The 18,828-nt window shown below is 28.0% G+C and overlaps 6 protein-coding genes across 6 annotated transcripts; 2 read left to right on the top strand and 4 right to left on the bottom strand.

The window, feature by feature from the left end:
- Positions 1-124: 124 nt before the first annotated feature.
- OCT59_006259 (uncharacterized protein) lies at positions 125-2,622 on the bottom strand. The gene is made up of 8 exons (XM_025322913.2): positions 2,450-2,622; positions 2,117-2,328; positions 1,538-1,762; positions 1,328-1,458; positions 1,157-1,231; positions 958-1,077; positions 599-778; positions 125-516 (listed from the first exon to the last, which is right to left on the bottom strand). The coding sequence occupies exons 2-8, from the start codon at positions 2,193-2,195 to the stop codon at positions 376-378; spliced, it is 951 nt and encodes a 316-aa protein (XP_025165039.1). The 5' UTR covers positions 2,196-2,328; positions 2,450-2,622; the 3' UTR covers positions 125-375.
- Positions 2,623-2,989: 367 nt separating this feature from the next.
- OCT59_006260 (uncharacterized protein) lies at positions 2,990-4,673 on the bottom strand (the record flags this gene model as incomplete). Its single annotated transcript, XM_025322912.2, has 8 exons — positions 4,577-4,673; positions 4,391-4,509; positions 4,217-4,330; positions 3,951-4,131; positions 3,831-3,876; positions 3,656-3,762; positions 3,554-3,567; positions 2,990-3,467 (listed from the first exon to the last, which is right to left on the bottom strand). Exons 1-8 carry the CDS (start codon positions 4,595-4,597, stop codon positions 2,990-2,992), a joined length of 1,080 nt encoding a protein of 359 aa, XP_025165038.1. The 5' UTR covers positions 4,598-4,673.
- Positions 4,674-4,809: 136 nt separating this feature from the next.
- On the top strand, positions 4,810-7,880 carry OCT59_006261 (uncharacterized protein; the record flags this gene model as incomplete). The annotated part of the gene is made up of 13 exons (XM_066141152.1): positions 4,810-5,059; positions 5,124-5,508; positions 5,585-5,722; positions 5,801-5,912; positions 5,983-6,073; positions 6,138-6,438; positions 6,503-6,691; positions 6,765-7,154; positions 7,223-7,324; positions 7,398-7,466; positions 7,528-7,602; positions 7,677-7,778; positions 7,866-7,880. The coding sequence occupies exons 1-13, from the start codon at positions 4,824-4,826 to the stop codon at positions 7,878-7,880; spliced, it is 2,205 nt and encodes a 734-aa protein (XP_065997972.1). The 5' UTR covers positions 4,810-4,823.
- Positions 7,881-8,068: 188 nt separating this feature from the next.
- On the bottom strand, positions 8,069-11,021 carry OCT59_006262 (uncharacterized protein; the record flags this gene model as incomplete). Its single annotated transcript, XM_066141153.1, has 2 exons — positions 8,069-10,821; positions 10,907-11,021. The coding sequence occupies 2 exons, from the start codon at positions 11,019-11,021 to the stop codon at positions 8,069-8,071; spliced, it is 2,868 nt and encodes a 955-aa protein (XP_065997973.1).
- Positions 11,022-12,066: 1,045 nt separating this feature from the next.
- Positions 12,067-12,833, top strand: OCT59_006263 (uncharacterized protein; the record flags this gene model as incomplete). Its single annotated transcript, XM_025312132.2, has 3 exons — positions 12,067-12,454; positions 12,522-12,697; positions 12,765-12,833. The coding sequence occupies 3 exons, from the start codon at positions 12,067-12,069 to the stop codon at positions 12,831-12,833; spliced, it is 633 nt and encodes a 210-aa protein (XP_025165035.2).
- Positions 12,834-13,197: 364 nt separating this feature from the next.
- On the bottom strand, positions 13,198-18,820 carry OCT59_006264 (uncharacterized protein; the record flags this gene model as incomplete). The annotated part of the gene is made up of 8 exons (XM_025322910.2): positions 13,198-14,372; positions 14,462-14,636; positions 14,726-15,433; positions 15,504-16,554; positions 16,646-16,714; positions 16,793-16,868; positions 16,949-17,103; positions 17,171-18,820. The coding sequence occupies 8 exons, from the start codon at positions 18,818-18,820 to the stop codon at positions 13,613-13,615; spliced, it is 4,644 nt and encodes a 1,547-aa protein (XP_025165034.1). The 3' UTR covers positions 13,198-13,612.
- Between the last annotated feature and the right edge of the window lie 8 nt (positions 18,821-18,828).

Here is an 18,828-nt window from a genome sequence, read left to right on the forward strand (position 1 = left end):
ATAATCAATTTTGTCAAGTTAAAGTTATACTCAACTTCCCGTAATATACACCATGTTATTTTATGGTAAATAAATTGGGAAAACCAGTAAATATCTACATAGTTTAGAATAATTATAACCATTTAAGGTAATTCAAAAAATTAAAAAATACATTGATTGGAGCTACTTGCTCGCCCGAAAAAAAAAGAAACAATAATAGGTACATAATAAATTTCCTACAAAATCAAACTTAAAGGGGTAAGCAAGCAGGTCCAGCCCACTTCGGTCTCCCATTCTCAATTAAAAAATAATAATAAATTGAACAAGATGTAAAAGTAACAATAAAAACAAAATAATGAAAAAAAAACTATTAAAACAAAAATATAACATATAAAATTAATGGCTACTCAATAACTGCTTTATATTTTTTGGAGTAGTTTCATCATTTAAATGTTTGGTATTAAAACGTAAGGCAGACATCAAATTTGAGTATTCATTTATACCGTGAGTTTGAATGGCTTTTACTGATGATTTTATCTTTTTTTTTTTAAGAAAAATTTATTAATTAATTTCATGATTAATAAGATTCTGGAAAAATTTAAAAGTGAATATAACTTACATTAATCGGTGATTGTTTAATAAATGCTCCTTGAGGATCGATGTGGTCATATAAAATAATGGATACAACCATTACTCGTAAAAAAAAATCAGTTCGTTGAGTTCTCTTTTTTGTGACTGCATGATAACACGCTGCTGCCAATAGTGATAGACATTCCGATACACTTCTGCCAAGGTTATTCTATGATGACAACCAACCAAAATGAAATCATTAGTTATAATTTATTTATGCGTATATGGCAGTCATACCAATTAATAGACAATTTCATTTGTAATAAATAAGAATCATTATACGATAAGTAAATTTAATAAATTTATAATTTACCAAAAATCGGTAAATTAAAACAATTTATGTATTACCTTACTGACAAAAAGTGCCGTTACGTCTGTAACTGTCTTCAGCATTGGTGTAGGATATGCATAAAATAAGGAAATTCGGTTTGCCAATTCGTCCTCAATCATTGCGGTTTTTAAATCCGTCTGGTGATTATACATATTAATATTAGCTCAAAATATTGATGAATAAAATTTAGAGATATTAATTTAAAATAAAACAAACTTCATTTGCTAATTTTCCTCGACTCAGTGTTCGTCGATAATAAGAAAAGTCATTTTGAATTGATGGTGTTTTCATCTAATTTCATATTTTACGAAAACGTTAGAATAAATATCACATATAATATATTTTGCTGTAAATTTTCTCTATTTTAAAATAAATGATTTCTACAACCTTCAAATAGTCGAATTCAAAGGCAAAATCCAGTATTTCTGCTAACAATTTTGTAAGTGCTTGATATTGTTCAATATTTTTTCGAACATTCCCTTCACATAGTATTTTTAATAATTTAGGATAAGCATCCTCTAAAATGAATAACAATAAATAAATAAAATTATTTAAACCAGTAATAATAACAATAATAAATAATAAATTAATTAATACCCAAGGAAGCAGAATACTCAAAATATTGTTTTAATTTTGCAACTGCTGGTTGAACAGCTTGCCAAGCTTCTTCTTCATTGTCAGGTGTAGGATTGGATATTGCTTTTCTAATTAGATCTCCGCATCCTTCATAATGTCGTAAAGAATCTAAAAGGTCATTGACTGGTCGGAGGAGTTCAGAAACATGTCCATAAAGATCTGATTCCTCCTGTGTTGGTGTGGCATCTTGAATAAAACAAATTCATGTAAGTAATTAAGTCTTGAAATCCATGCATTAAAAAAAGTCTATAATTTATTGACCCAGCCGCTTTTTTTTTATTTAGAAATATATATTTGTATAAATTATATTATATAAACATAAAATAAAAAATAAACTATAGCTATCTAAACAAATACGCACGGGTCTTATGGAGTAAATAGTTATTATTTGATTTCCGCTTCCATTATATGCTAAAGTTTCGTTTATTTTCTGGAAAAAACTAAGCATCGGTAACAAAGTTTCTTTTTAGTCACCTTGCACTGATACTGGAGGGACTTCACTTAGTCTTTTTTTTTTTTTAAAAAAAATATATTACTTACTTTCAAGGTCGAGGTTCAAATCTGGCACCGTTGCGTCACCATTTACCCTACCACTAAAATGTGATAATATAATTCCCATATTATATAGATTGTGCGTAAAAAAAGTTATTTTTTTTTTTTTTTTCAAGACGGTAAAAGTGAATGGTTCGATTTGAGAGGTATGGCTTCTTGCCTAATTCGTCGAATATAGGTTGGGGTAACACTACCAGGTGCTGTGGTATAATACCTCTTGGTTAGAAATTTTATTTTATTTTTCTTTTTTTCTTACAAGGCCAGTCAGATGAGTTTAAAAACAATTTGAACGTCCGTTGAAAGTACACCAAATAAAATTACCTCCGGTAAAAAATTAGTTTATGAAGGGTTATGGAACGGAATAAAAGCTCAGATTAAATTATAGAAGGAGTGGGTGTGAATTTTGGCGACCAAGAAGAAGGAATAATGTTGTTTTTCCTCAAAAAGAAGGGAAATTTTTTTAAACAATTTTTTAGACGGAACACAAACACACCAAAAGACGCTCTTTAACGTAAGTTACATTTTTGGGATTTTTGGGTACACAAAATTTATATGTATTCATGCACACATGGCTGTGAACCAAATCCCAAGGTTAAAATATTTAAACATTACATTCTTTATACCATTATATGTATGAAATCGGGAATTAGAGATTACCACAAATAATTTATTTTTTTTAATAAATCACCTTGAAATAGTTTAGCTTTGGCTAAAATTATAATTTCACTAAGGAACCAACATGGTGATAAAAATAAATGTCCGAAATTATTTATTACCATCTAACCTAACTAGTAATCTGTACCATACCGTATCCATTAGAATCATCATTTACGCATGCACTTACCTTTTCATTATATCCCGTTATCCATGCTCTTCTTCACTTTCATGATCATCATTATCGTCATCACTTTCATATTCGGCCAATCCTGTTAATGCTTCGGTTGTAGTTTCTTTGATTTTATTATAATTTGCCGAGCTAAATCCCTGTGAGAGAATCTTTAAATTTTCTAAAGTTTCATCAGATACAATTGATTTGTTTTTTAAAGATGAATTCGAGCTTGAGTTCGTTTTTATTGTTTCCATATTAGGCTGATGACCGGCATATTGTTGATCTTCATAATATACAGAAGCCTCTAGATCATCCGAATTTTGACCTCCCTCTAAAACTAAGGGATTTTGATTATTATCATCGTTTAATCGAGGACGTTTATTGATATAATCATTATTTGATAATGTAAACTCGGCGGGGAGACTTTTTATTATTGCTTGTGCTGCCATAGCTTCTGCCTTTCTCTTAAATTCTGCTTTAGCTTTAGGATTAGGATCATCTGTGGCCCATCTACCAAAAATCATATTATATATTGATTATATTATAAAATGACCATCTGTATAATCTTTATTTCAAAGATAATATCTTTCCCTTACCTTACATTAAGCACCTAGTTGAGTTTATTATTAAAATGTTTTATTAATTCATATAATACATAATATATAATATACTAACTTCATTTTATTACTTTCACTTACTTCATTATTGTCTAAACTCTGATTACTCATGGCTTCTTTTGCAAATTCAGCATTAAGAGAATTAGTATATGACACGAATGCAACTCCTTTGTCTTTTAGTATTTTTACTAATAATTAAAAACATGATTTAATAAAATGAAATTAATAATAAAAACCAATCATTTTGCCTAATTACTTTTTTCAATTTCTCCCCATTCCCCAAAGTGTTTACGTACAATATCCTATAACAGGAAAAATATTATCAATATATTTTTATAAAACGTAAGTAATTAAAAATACATTAAGGTGTAAAAACCTCCATATCAGGACAAATTGTCACATGCCCAACATAAAGTGTCCTATTTTCTCTATTAAAAGAGCCGATGCCACCCATATCTTCACGATATTCATCAAATTTATCTCGTCCGAAAGAATCAATAGTCGTATCAACCGGATCTGAATCTGTTGGTATTCTATGCCAATAATTACATTCGTACCTGTCAGAAAATTAGGATATTAAGAATTAAATAGATGTTGCAAGAATTTGCAAAAGAACGTAAATATTTAATTAGGAGCATTTACCCAAATGGACAACATCCTCTTGCAAAATAAAGGCAAAAATACGTATTAGATATTTTATCACCTTTTGTTTCTCCAGCATCAAGCTTTACGTTACAACGAGTTTTTGCTTTTTCCCTAAAAGAAATTTAAAGTTTATTGTTTGAACTTCATAAAATCAAATAGGTAAAACTTTACCTTGTAAACTTAGACGATCTTTCTCCTCCAGACCATTTATTATACCAAATATTATAAAAAGTTCCTTGCTGATCAGAATTAACTCTGTTCGGCCCTACTTTAAGAATGGAGTCGTCTACCTACATAAGCGAGTTGAATAATGAAACTGTGTAAATAAAAAAATGTATATTTTAATAATGTTCGTACCTGTTTCCTTGCAGGTTTCATGGTGAAATACAAATGTGAATCGCAAGGCAGAAAATTGTTTTTCAGAATACAAAAATAAATAATATCATTTAAGGTTAGAGACTTAGAGTAGAAATTCAGATGTATTCCTTTATGCTATAATGCCGGCCAAAAAGTTACCCGGGTTTAGACTTCCCAATATAGAATCTGATGACGATCAACATATAAAAAAGAAAATCGGTTCGATAATCTATATGTTAGAAAAAAAATGGCGAAAAATAAGAAAGCAACTAGAAAGTTTGAAAAAAAAAATTTAAAACAAACCATAGAGAAACGACGTAAAGTACAAAAATTTAAAAAAAGTGTTGAGAGACGTCAATTTAAAAAAAGATTATCGAGAAATGAAGCTCAAAACGATAACAATAATATTAATTTGTCCAAAAATATGAAAACTGATCAAAAACTTGTTGACAGCGATGATTTAATAAGCGAAGAAATTGTTAAGTAAGAAATTTATCATTAATGGATTATTTCAATAAAGAATTATTTATAATATTATAAATATTAGGTTAAAAGGAATGAAAGATCTTGCGTTATCAGATTCAAATGAAGAATCTTTAGAAGAGGATGATGATGAGATCTTCTTAGCTAGTGATGATGAAGAAAGAACAGAACTAAGTGATGTAATTAATAAAGAAGATGATGGTGATGATCAAAATTATAAACAATCAAAATCCTACAAGCAAAAGTTGTCTGTGCAGAAGGATGCTTTAGAACTTAAGAAACAAATTGAGGAATTAGAGCATAAAGATCCAGAATTTTATAATTATTTAAAGACAAATGATCAAGAGTTAATAGAATTCGACGTATCAGATTTTGAATCAAATAGTGAAAAAGATGATAGTGATGAGGATGATATTGTAATCGAAGAAGACTCTAATAGTGAAAATGAGGTAAAAATATTAAAGTGTATAATTATAATTTACAGATAATTTATTTTAAGTATTTTGATTACTTATTTGTTACTAGAGTTTAAACGAGGATATTAATGAAAAAGAGGAAAAAGCAGCTTTGAAGGAATTTGAATTAGATGATGATATTAGTAATGAGAATATTCAGGATTTAACATCTGAAATGATTGATAAATGGGCATCTACTATAACTGAGGTATTTATAAAATAGATTACAAAATCTTTTGCATCTTTTGTAAAGACTAATATAATATTTTATACAAAAAAATTTCAGAGCAAGTCCTTGAGATCTACACATAAATTAGTTTTGGCTTTTCGTGCGGCAACACATATTAATCAAGATGAAGCTATGCAGTCATTTGCATATAAAATATCCAGTCCATCAGGTATATAATAAATAATTTGATATTCAAGGATTTGATATTAAGCAATTTTTCTTATAAAAAATTATTTAAGTGTTTAATAATCTGGTGGTGGTTTGCTTGAAACATGTTCCTGATGCTTTTGATCATCATTTGAACGTTAAGGATTCCGATGCAAAAAATCCGTAAGTATATTTCTTTCAAAATTTCTTTCTTTCTCTGTTTTTTAACAACTTCATATATTTGTAGAAAGTCAATTTGTTCGCGCCGTAAATGGAAATCAATACAAACTTTAGTGAAGTCCTTCTTAAATAGTGTTCTTTATATCCTTAAACAATTAACGGAAAATGATACGCTATATTTTATCATCAAGGAAGCAGAAAAATTAGTTCCCTATTACTCATGTTTTCCAAAATTGGCGGGCCAATACTTGAAGGTATTATTGCAACATTGGGGAACTGCAGAAGATAAAGTTCGAGTTGTAGCTTTTATCAATATTCGAAAGCTTGCATTAGTTGCTCCACCTCCGTTTGTCGATCTTTGCCTTAAGGTAAAAGATGATTTAAGGAATAATATGCAGTTGGACAAGAATTTAAAAAATTTAATTTTATTAGGGCATTTATACTACGTTTGTTCGATGTTGTAAAGAAACTTCAATTTTTACACTACCTTCCATTATTCTTATGAGAAATTGTGCTATTGAGATTTATGGACTTGACTTTAAGAGCTCTTATCAGTCTGCCTTTGGATACATTAGACAGCTAGCTATTCATCTCAGGAATTCCATGAATATGAAAAGCGAGGTATTTCAAAATTTCTTTAATTGTAATATTTAATATTTTCAGTTCATTCTTACGAATTTAAATTTTATTTTAGGAAACGTTTAATGCAGTATATAATTGGCAATATATACATTGTATTGAACTTTGGTCCGAAGTATTGGCAACATATTGTGACGAACAACGCGTTGCAACTACTGGGCAAAATTCTTTACAGGAATTGATCTACCCATTGGTTCAAGTATGCATCGGAGTATTAAGATTAAATCCTTCTGCGCAGTATATCCCACTTCAATTTCATTGCATACGTGCATTAATTCGTTTAGCACAAAAAACTGGAACTTATATTCCGCTTGCTCCTTACCTTTTTGAAATTTTGCATTCTGCTGAAGTGCGCAGAAATGCAAAACCTTCTACATTGAAACCATTGGATTTTACAATACATTTGAAGTCACCAAAAAATTATCTACATACAAGCGTATATCAGGTATTATTATTTTACGTCGTTGATAAAGTAATATTATTTTGAACATTTATTTGATTTATAATTTATAGGAAGGAATATGTGAAGAGCTTACTGAGATTTTATTAGAGTACTATGCAAGTTATTGTTTATCAATAGCTTTCCCAGAATTAATAATACCAGCTGTCTTTCAAGTACGTCTATAGTTATTTTTTTTTGATCAATAATAATTATTATTACAAATAACAATATTATTTATTTATTTAGATTAAACGATTTATTAAAGATTCCAAAAAATTTAAAATAAATAAACAATTCCAACATTTAGTTCAAAAGGTATGTTAAAGAATAAAAATATTTATTTAATTTTTCCAACACTTATTTTATTTTATTTTAGTTTGAAGAAAATGGAAAATTTATTGAACATCGACGACAACATGTTGATTTTGGACCTGGAGATACCGAAAAAGTGGTATGAGTAAATGTAAATTTTCAAGATTTTTCTTAACATTTATTATAAGTTTATTTTGTTAAATTTGTGAATAGAAATCGTTTTTGAGAGATGTTAACATGGATTCGACGCCCCTGGGAGCATATGCGAAAAAAATTAAGAATTTAAAAGAGCAACGAAGAAAATTAATGGAATCTGTGAGTTATTAATGTTATTAATTAATTGGGATAAATTTAAAATTGTTAGGTTGCTGAAAAATTTTTTTTTAAAAAAAAAAATTGTAGGAACAAGATAATTAAAAAAAAAAAAATTTTATTTTATTTATTATACTTTATATTTGCAATAAATAATATATAAGTATATATATATATGATTAGTTATTATATTCTATACTTTCTAAATATTTCATTATTTCTATTTCTATTGTTATTGTAATAAATATCTGTAAAGAATATCAACAAATTCATCATATCTATTCTTTGCTTCCTTAAATATAACCAAATTCGCCACTAATGCTTTTCACATCACTTTCAACGATTTGAGCACGCATACTTTTATTTTTGCCTTTAAGTGGAATATTGACTTTAAATTTATCATCATCATGCGTCGTTTCGTGTTGTTCTGTAGGTCCAATACTAGGTTTATGATTATGTTTCCAATGAACAATACCAAGATATACCTTTCCGACTATAGCGTGAAAAATTACCAATGAAGAAGTGACTAATGTTAAAAATGGAATTATTGAATATGATGCAGTATTTAATTTATATATAACTTGGATGATGAATTGAGGTACATCTTCTATAACAAAGCCAATAGCACTTCCCATAAAAATCATACGATCGGCCCAATTGCTCCATGGAGCTTGTAATACTTTAAAACCACCAGCTCTCGAATTTAATATACTAAGAACTTCAACTTCAGTTGAAGCTAATACCGTAAAAGTTGAAGCTATAGCATTATTTAATTTAAACCAAAGTAAAAATTTCTCATTATGCATCGCTTCGATTATTACTATATAAATAGACCAAAATAAATTAAAAGTACATGGAAATATTGAAAAGATTAATGAAGGAATGAATAAAAATGGAATATCTTTTGAATGTGTTACAATGAATAATAAATCTAAAGAAAAATCCGATAATATTAAAGCGAATTGTGGTACAGCAATGTTTCTTGCTTTTCCATCACGTATATTTGCAAAAATATATAATATTCCAACAATTATAACGAAACATCCAACTAATATTAACAAAAGCATATTTTGTACAAAAAAATTCTCTTTGATAGGAGCACCATATTTACTATCAAGATATTTCGTCATAGAACCATTTTTCAAATTTGTATATTGTGAATTTGTTACTAAATCATTTAAATCAGATACTAAACGTAATGATGAAGGATTTCCAGGAGAAATTTGTATTGGGAGAAGTATATAAGAATGTTCATTTCCATTATCAAAATACCATTTTGAAGCTGATAGACGATCAAAATTCACTGGAAGGAAAGTTGATAATTCGTGTTTTATTGTTTTAATTGTTTCATCAAAATCTTTAAGAAAATGAGGTAAAGCATCAGGATTAAAACGAAGTAATACATTCACTTTTTCAGAATATATAGTAAAATCTTTTTTTGTAGTGAAATTCCAAATAGCAGGTTTAACACCAGGTAAAGGTTCAGCCAATTCATTAGTTTCTACCATACCATCATCCACAGTAATATAATATTTTGTTTCAGGCATATTTAAAGTTGAAGAAAATAATAAAACATTAATTTTTGTAAAATTTTCATTTTCATTTACTAAATTAATTAAATTAGGAGGTATTGTTAAACGAGGATATTTATCATTGTCTGCTTGAAATATATGAATTGAACCTTGACCACTTTTTTCTACAATACCACGATAAGTTAATGATAATCTAAATTGAGGTGTTTCTTTTGTAATTTCAATATTTTCTTCATTTAAAGCAGGATAAGAAGAATATATATTTAAATTTTGATAACCATTATCTTCATCATGAAATTTTGGAAGATCAATTGTAAAAATTGATAAAGTTTGAAATTTATAAGGATCCCACCAATTTCTTGAAAATCCAGTTAATACTACAGTATTATTACGAAACAAACAAGCACCACCAGTAAAAATGATTTCCACAAAAGTTTCTTTGATTAAACTTCCATCAGCTTGAAATAAATCCAAAATACTATGTATTCTTGTATTATTATGAATTGGACTTAATAATTCAAAAGGATTTTGTCTTAAACTACTACTAACAAGTAAAAAACCACCATATTGAAGAGGTATACCAACTATATCCAAAAAATCACTAAAAGCAGATTTTTTATTGATAATTTGAGATTCAATTGGAACAACATTGTGTATCATACCACTAGATAAAAAATTTATTTGATAAGATTGTACTTTTTTTTTATTCAATAATTCTTGTAAAAAACAGTTAAAACCTTTACCAATAACTGAACCTGTACATGCTAATATTTTAATTTCATGAGCAATTGTACTTGAAAATATTACAAATGGTGAAGTTTTTATTTTTTCAGATTTTGGTTCTAAAAATACGGCATAAACCTGATTTTTAACTTTTGGTGATGATGATGATGATGTAATATTTGATCTATGAGAAGGTAAAGTTGCTATTACTGACCATGCAATCAAAAATCCTCCATCTAATGTTGGTTTTGTATTATATGAACGAACACATCCATTTTCCATTTTTAAATTTTTTGATCCAATAAGATTCGCTTTATCATCAAATAATCTCCATTCAATAGTATTACATCTTGTTCCAATCTTTTTATAATATACATATATAAAAGTATCAGTATTTGCAACTAATTGATGAGCAGTATTTATACCAAACATATTTATTTTATTATGTTCATTAAATCCATCATTCTTCATTAATAAGACACGATATAATAAATTTCCTTGTTCATCAGCAATACCAGCCCAAGTATCTTTTTGTATAGGATTATTTATATCTATTTTTCCATCTGTTCCATTGGCATAAGCAAATAATACATTTTTATTACTAATAGGAGATACTGTATTAGGTTGAATTCCAAGTGGAAGTCCCCATGAATCCAATAATATATTAACAATTGTTCCATTTGCAAGAATTGACGTTTGTTTTAAATATGTACTATTTAATCTATTTCCTACAGTAAATAATCTTAAACTATCATCTTGAAATGTACTACATCCTGCTACATATAATAACCCTAAATAAAAAATTTGTAAAAAAAAGAGTACATTTGTAAAAGTTACACTAGTATCATACGTGTAAAAAGAATTTTACAATATTACCTTCTGTATCTTCTTCCCACGTTCTTTCTATTACCTCTAAATCATTTAAATCTCCAAAGACACATTTAATGATAAAAAATATTATAATATAATAATATAATTTATATTTGGTCATTTTTAAAATTAACATTTATAAAAATTTTTTTATTATTATTTCTTTTTTAAATGAAAAAATTGAAAATATGAATTTGATCAAAAAAAAAAAAATGAATCCAATGTTTATCATACATCGCCACGCGTTGTTTTATGTACGGCTGTATATTTCTTCCGTTTCTTCCGTTATCTTAAAGGTTTTTAACGCGCCATTTTATAAAGCCATCCCGCTTTTATATAATTTTTAATTTCAGGTTTTATGATTATGTAATGCAATATTTATTTGATCGTCAGCGTAAAAAAAAAAATACATTGTTACGATATAAAATGAGACTAGTGCATTTTAATAAGATATGTACAGTAATCACATGCAAGTTAATGACGTAATGTATTATATTAAATAATCTTTCTTATAAATTTAGATTAGTTCTTACCCTTACCCTTACCCTTCATTAAGATTTATTTTTAACCAATTCAAATACTTTTAACAATCTATTTCTAGCTCCAACAGTGTAAACTCTTAATTTTTGCAATTCCTCATTATCAAAATGAATAATTTCTTGCCATTTCATTCCATTAAAACAATCGTTATATTTATTTAATCTAAAGCCTTTTCAACCATTGAGGAAAATCTAGATTAAAATTAAATAATTTAAAATAAATATGACTACAGTATTCTATTAATTCAGATATTTAAAATTTCAGAGGGTATTAAAAATTTTTTTTTTTTGGTATTAACGGGAATTAACCTTCTGATAACTCTTTATTAACATTTACGTAATTTTTTTACAAAAAATTCTTTATACCGTCGATTTTTTTCCTTCTTTACGTCTCATATCATCAGATCCTTCGCTGGATTTTTATGAAATTTATTATTCTTGTAGTAAGTTTTATATTTTGTCACATTGTTTTGTAAAAATAAAAAAAAGATGGTAAAGAAAAATAATTGATAATTTCATGGTAATTAGACATTTTTATTTTCACTAATTGATCATGTTGGTATTACAAATAAGTTGATCGTCGATCAATAAATTAAGAGCCGGTAATTTTTTTTTTAAAAAAAAATCATGTCTTCTTACATTTCATTTAGAACACATTGCAGCACACTTTTTTTAAAATCTCTTCCAAATAATACTAATAAATTAATAATATCAATGTCTCCACTTTCTCATTTAATTAGAATAAATTCTATTATTACAAACTCTCATATTCAATTTTCGAAATCATTATCACATAATCATTATACTACTAAAAGTACAAAATATAATAATGATAATATTCATGGTCACATATTATATTATTTAAAAGAAGATAAATTGAGTTCAAAGGATTTTGATTGGGGCAATATAGATGAAAGAAAAAAGAATAATTTAAGAAAAAAAATTCATCAAACGAATAAGAAAAGATTATTTATTAAACGAAATATTATTCAAGTTAATTTTGATGCATTGGAAGGTAAATCTAAATTTATATTAATAATATATATATATATATATATCTTATTAGAAATTAATTATTTTAGATTTTACGGAATGGCTTAGTAATCTTCGATTTAAGAAATGGGCTCCTATGTTTGAAGGGATGAAATGGCAAGATATAATTCAATTAAATGATGAGCAATTATTGGAAAAGGGCATTAAAACTTTTACCGTTAGAAGCGAATTACTTTATTATTTTAATATTATTAAAGCAGCAAAGGTGAAATATATCTTTTTTATCCTTTTTTATTTGATTTAAAAAATTAATTAAAATTTTATTATTGTAGGCTGAGAAAGATGCCAAAAAAGAAAGTTCCGGAATTTCTGTAACAAAGGATGATAAAGATAAGGATTAAGATTATTTAATTTAACTAATCACTTTTTTTTTTAAAAAAAAAAGAGATAAAAAAAGTTTTTTTGCGAATGTTATTTATATTTCACTGACAGTACTGATTTTACTGTCAATAAGATATTTGTTATAAATCATACAATGAACACAATGCTTAATGTTCAAAATAATATCTACGAAAAAGAAAATATTTGGAAAACAATTAGTGGCTTCTTTGGTAAGTTTGTGAAGACCAGATTCTTGTTATATTTAAAGCTAAATGTTCTTAGAGCAAAGTGAGAAGTTTTATTCTTTCTTTGGAAATCTATTGTCAATTCAAAAGGATATTATAATAAAAAAGTTATACGTACCCTTTATCCTATAGATATTGCTATAATTTGTAATAGCATCATTATAATATATATATAGAATACTGTATAAAACGTGTAAGCATTATGTTAGGAATCCTCACTCCAAGATTTTTTTCACCAAAATATCACATTTAGACTTTTAAATTATCATTAAAAAAGAAAATTTTGTTTATAATCTTATCTCATGTTTCATTACTTTTATAAATATTATCGGTTATTAAATTATGCATGTATTAATGCTAAAAATATAATTTAAAATACAATTTTTATATGAAAAAAATAAATAAAAAGTAAATCTTAATATATAACTATATTACAAACACAAAACTCATTAAATCATTTTTAAATGATTATAATAATTATAAATAAAAAAAATAATAATAATTTACATAAACCAAATTAAAATTAATTTAATCATTATTTAATTCTGTAATAATTAAACCTTATTACTGTTATTCTCAGTCAGAGATCTAGTTCTAGATCTACCATGCTCAATCAATTCAACATTAATCATAGGTGTAACAGCAGGTTGCTTTTCATTATTTTGATTTGATTTTTTAGACTTCTCTTCTTTTGCTTTTTCAGTTCTCTCTCTTTTTCTAATTTGTCTAACAATATCTAAATCATCAGGATACCACCACTGTTTAACAAATTGTATTACATATCTTGGCAATCCTGCTATAAGAATAGCAAGTGGCATACCAAACCAAAATGTTCCATCACTAAATAATTGATTTCCTATACCATATATTGGACTTTGCTCAAATAAACTATATGCAATGACAAATAAGAACACAGACAGTATTTCTACAAATACAAATACCCATATAAACCATGACCAATAATATGTATTAAATCCAACAAGTAAACTTGCAATTACAACTACAGTAACTGCTACTGCTGTACTAAATGGTCCTGCCGAATCTCCTTCAGGATCTGTGGAAATATAATAAATAAAATTAAATGTAAAATATACGGCTAATGATTGCCAAATACCATCAAAGAAATATAGTCCAAATAATTTTTTTGAATATCTTAATTTTCGTATTCCCAACGAATATATAGTTGGAAATCGTAAACAATATTGCTTTCCAACTGATTGATCTGTTGCTCCTAATATAATAACTGGTGCAACTGTGAATATCATATTATATAATTGTACAAAACTGTAATCATAAAATATATTTGCTGAAAACCTAAAAAAGTATAATTAATTTATTAGTAAAAAGAAAGAAAGAAATAAATAAATAATGAAAGAAGAAAATAATGAAAAAAATAATATTACATGCAGAATATCTGATACCATAACACAGGAAATACCCAAATAACATTTTTATAAAAGAAGTTAAGAATCATCTCTGAAATTCTCAAATAATCCCAATGTCCATGAACAAGTAAAAGTTTGCTAAGAAATCGAAATTGTGCAATAGAATAATCGGCTGCCATCGATGCTTGAACACCTTATTATGAGATCAAACAATAAGTGTTAATTTCAATAAAAATTATTTACCTTGAAACTCAAGAAATCAATTATTTATCCTTTTAATACCTTCTTGTCCAGATATACCAACACCAACATTTGCAGCTTGAATCATGCTTACGTCATTAGCCCCATCACCAATCGCTAATGTTGTTGATTTTTTCCCTCTTCTCACTAATTCTACTACCATAGCTTTTTGTAAGGGACTTACACGACAACATATTACAGAATGAAAAAAATCTGATAATGCGATTAATTGATTTCGAGAATTATCATCTTCCAACAAATGTGCCAATGCTGCACCGTCAACTATAAATGCATGAACTTCTTCTTCTTTTACAGGTGGAATTTCTTCACCGTCTTCCGTAAATTTTTTAACATTTTTATCGCCCATAAATGATACAAATACATTATTAAACTGTTTCATAACACTTTCTTTTTTAGAACCTTTCACCACCCAAAGTCTCATCTCTTTCGTTAATAATTGTGCAGCAAATCCAATATTAATTGCTGTTTCCAGCTTATCACCAGTCAGCACCCAAACTTTAATACCAGCCTTTCGTAGAGATGCAATACAATCTGGTACGCCTACTTGAAGTTTATCTTCAATAGCGGTTGCGCCCAAAAGAATAAGTTCCTTTTCAATTTTTTCAGAAACTTTATCAATTTTCTCAGAACGATCTGTTAATGAGGATGCTGCTGCCTGATACTCCTTTAACCAAGATTTGTATCGCGTTTCACTTAATTCTCGATATGCTAGAGTCAGTGTGCGGAGACCTTAAATCATAATACGAAGGTGTTAAATTTCAATATCATAAAGAAAAAAAAATTATAAAATATATTATACCATCATTTGAAAAGTCTTCAATATCACGAGCTGTAGCTTCAACAAACTTTTCTTGACCTTTAGCCAATCTTTCAATGATAATATTATCAGCTCCTTTACAATATAATATGATACCACCCCCTAGTTCAGCTGGACGACGAACAATTACACTCATTCTCTTACGCGTCGAATTAAATTCTAATATATTCAAAATTTCGAATTTATGTTCTTTACCAAGAACATCAACTGTAAGATAATTAGTCGTTCGTGATAAGAATGCAAATCCCACATTTTTTGCTGCTGCTACAAGTGCCGCTTCGTCAGGTGATTCAGCCTTATAAACAAGATTTTTTACAACGGTTGTATCAATCGGAATTGACTTTACAGTTCCGTTAGGGCTATGACCTAGTGCTGACTCGAGTTGTTTGAGCGAAGGTAATACCTGCTTAATTGAATTTTTAAGTTTCTTTTTAGCAACGCTAATAGATGAGCTATTTTTATCTCTATTATGATTCAAACTTGATTCACTTGAATTTCCAGAAGATTGAGTTTCATTATTTGAATCTCTTCCTCCATCGCTATTTGCATTTTCACTATTTTCTTTAGAAATATCATCAACTACAACAGTATGACATACTGCTAGCAAAGTAAAAAATTCTTTCAATAAATCAGATCTCTTATGTTTAAATTCTGATTTTCCACCAGTACTTGATTCTTCTCCTATGTCATTATCAATTTCATCATCATTTTTCAAATCTCTAAAGATTTCAGGATCCACAAATGTTAAAAAGTTTGGATCTGTACTTGAATAAACTGGCTCGAAAACATTTTTCATTTCGTTTATATATTGATCAAATATTTCCTTCTGATCTAACTCTTGTTTCCCTTCATTTTGTTTTCCCTGAATTAATTCCTTTCCTTTCTCCGCATCTGTTTTTCCACCCCAACCATTTCTACCATAAACTTTTTCAGCAACTGAAAATTGACGGAACTCCATTATGTTACGAGTCAATGTACCAGTTTTATCAGAAAAGATATATTCAATCTGACCAAGATCGTCTGACAAATTCCACTGGAAATTTGGAATCGAAGGATTTTGTAAAGTGGAAAGTATTAATTAATGCATGAAAATATTTAGCGCAAGAAACTATTATTATACTTACCGACTTGGGGACAGCAGTAGCCCTAGAATCTTCATCCCACATATCTAAATCATTATAAATAAAATATGCCTAAAAAAATTCGTCAAATGATCAATAAAAAAAAAGAGCGAGGAATAAACAAAAAAAAAAATTATATATGTTGCATACCTGCCAAAGCTTAACAAATTCGATAGAAATATATAAAGAAATTGGAATTATATTTTGAAATATAATCAAACTGTTCCTGTAAAATTTTAAAATGATATGGAAATTTTAGTTAACAATATAAAAAACGAGTATAAATAATTAATGATATAACCTTACATAAATGTAAGAAATGCAGCAAACAAAACACTTTCGCGATTTGAATCCAGATTTTCGATAGCGACACCACTATCTTTTGATAACTTGGTCGATATTGCACTGCCAATTGCACAAACCAAAGCAAGAATGATAAGAACGAAAAAATTAAGAATAACCTGAAATTAAAGAAAATAATAATTTAAAAATTAATATCAAATAAGACGAATATAAAAATATATTTACCTCTTGATTCATTTCTTTTTCAATTCTACTACGCTTACTTGGTGTCTCACTGGAATTAAGCATAATCTTAGTCTCGACACCGGTGAATATAGTTATGGCAATAACCCATTCCGTATTACGAATCACGTGAGCTCTCAATAATAAATTATTAATATCGACTGGAATAGTTTTTCGTGGCTTCCATTTCTGTTCCGGAGGAGTTATACTATTAGGAACAGAAGATCGTTCACTCACGGGCGGTCTAGCTTCTGAGTCACGATCATCACTCGGTTCAGTTAGGATCAAAGCTCCACTATAAGAATATAAATTTGAATTTGGTGTTTCGGAATCAATATAAAAAGTAACATTTGTACAATCAATAGGTGAACGAATATCTTTTGTATCGGGAATGCATCGACGAGGTTTCAAATTAGTTTCACCGTCAAGATCTTTTGTTTCTACAAAACAAGTTCCCTCTAGCTCAGAAGTTGATAAAATGATAGCGTCAGCTGGTACAGCATCATTATTTTTAAGATACAAAAAGTCTCCAACACGAACATTTCTCCATATTACTTTTCTCCACTCAGGTGGTCCATGTTTTTCGTTTGAAGGTTCGGATGGAGGTTTGTCTTCGTCATCACCATCAATTGAGTTTGAATCTTCATTTACAGAACGTTTAAATAAAGACTTAATTCGAAGGATTTGTCTCTTCCAAAATGATAATTTTGGTACTTTTGGGTAATTTACATTAACAAAATTCTGAAGATGATAACATATTGCACCATTAAATTGTTTATCAATTTGATGTCTATTCCTATCCTCGATACCATCCTTAAGAGCAGTAAAAAACACGACAACTGACAGAGGAAGTACGGTCAATACTGGATTGTTGACACTAATAAATGGCAACATACCAAGAACGGCCATGAATAAGAAATATAAATTTGCGGCTCTCCGAAATTGTTCAAACAAGTTTTTTGGTATGAAAGTCCAAAAAGTATATTTTGATGTGACTATCTTATTAGTAACATATTTATACTTTGGTCTACCTTTTCGGTCAACTTCATCTTTTGGTAAATCGATGTTAGCATAAACTCTACGTTCTTTACAATTTGAAGTACGATTTTTGATTTTGGTTTTTGTTCTCTTAAGTGGAGAGCCAGTAGTTTCTTGATCAATTCCTTCTTCATTATCATCAGGATTGTTTTCATCAATTATAGCTCTATTGTACGTATTATCTGTATTATCTTCATTTCCTCTCGAATTCTTTTGTTCAATTTTTTCATTAAAGTCTTCAGAAGAATTCATCACAGTTTCATTTACTTTAATGCTATTAATAGTTTCATCTTTTTCGATGGTTTTCTTATTAGATTCACTTTTAGTAACAACGGCTGGCGTAGACTCCACGGTCTCCGTTATTGTAGGCGTGGATACTTTTATTTCAGTTGATATTATTTGTTCGGATATTGCAGGTGTAGATATAATAGTCTCTTTAACTTCACCAGGTGAGGTATTTTCGGTAACTATAGTTTCTTGGGTTATTATTGATTCATTTTCAGTAACTAAATTTGTCGTATCTACAGTTTCAAAGGAAGTAATAGGAGATTCTGAAATGGATATATTTGTATTCATATTCTCTTCTATAGACTCATTTTTCGTGTTCGTTGACATTGTAAAAT

Source organism: Rhizophagus irregularis, chromosome 14, assembly GCF_026210795.1.
Source record: "Rhizophagus irregularis chromosome 14, complete sequence".
Classification (NCBI taxonomy): Eukaryota; Fungi; Glomeromycota; class Glomeromycetes; order Glomerales; family Glomeraceae; genus Rhizophagus; species Rhizophagus irregularis.

What these genes read in the sequence shown, in the direction of transcription:
- OCT59_006259 (XM_025322913.2), bottom strand. Translation starts at nt 2,195, where the DNA reads ATGGGAATTATATTATCACATTTTAGTGGTAGGGTAAATGGTGACGCA. An exon ending in TTGAATTCGACTATTTGAAG is followed by an intron (nt 1,232 to 1,327) that starts GTTGTAGAAATC and finishes ATATGAAATTAG; the next exon opens with ATGAAAACACCATCAATTCA. An exon ending in TTAAACAATCACCGATTAAT is followed by an intron (nt 517 to 598) that starts GTAAGTTATATT and finishes AAAAAAAAAAAG; the next exon opens with ATAAAATCATCAGTAAAAGC.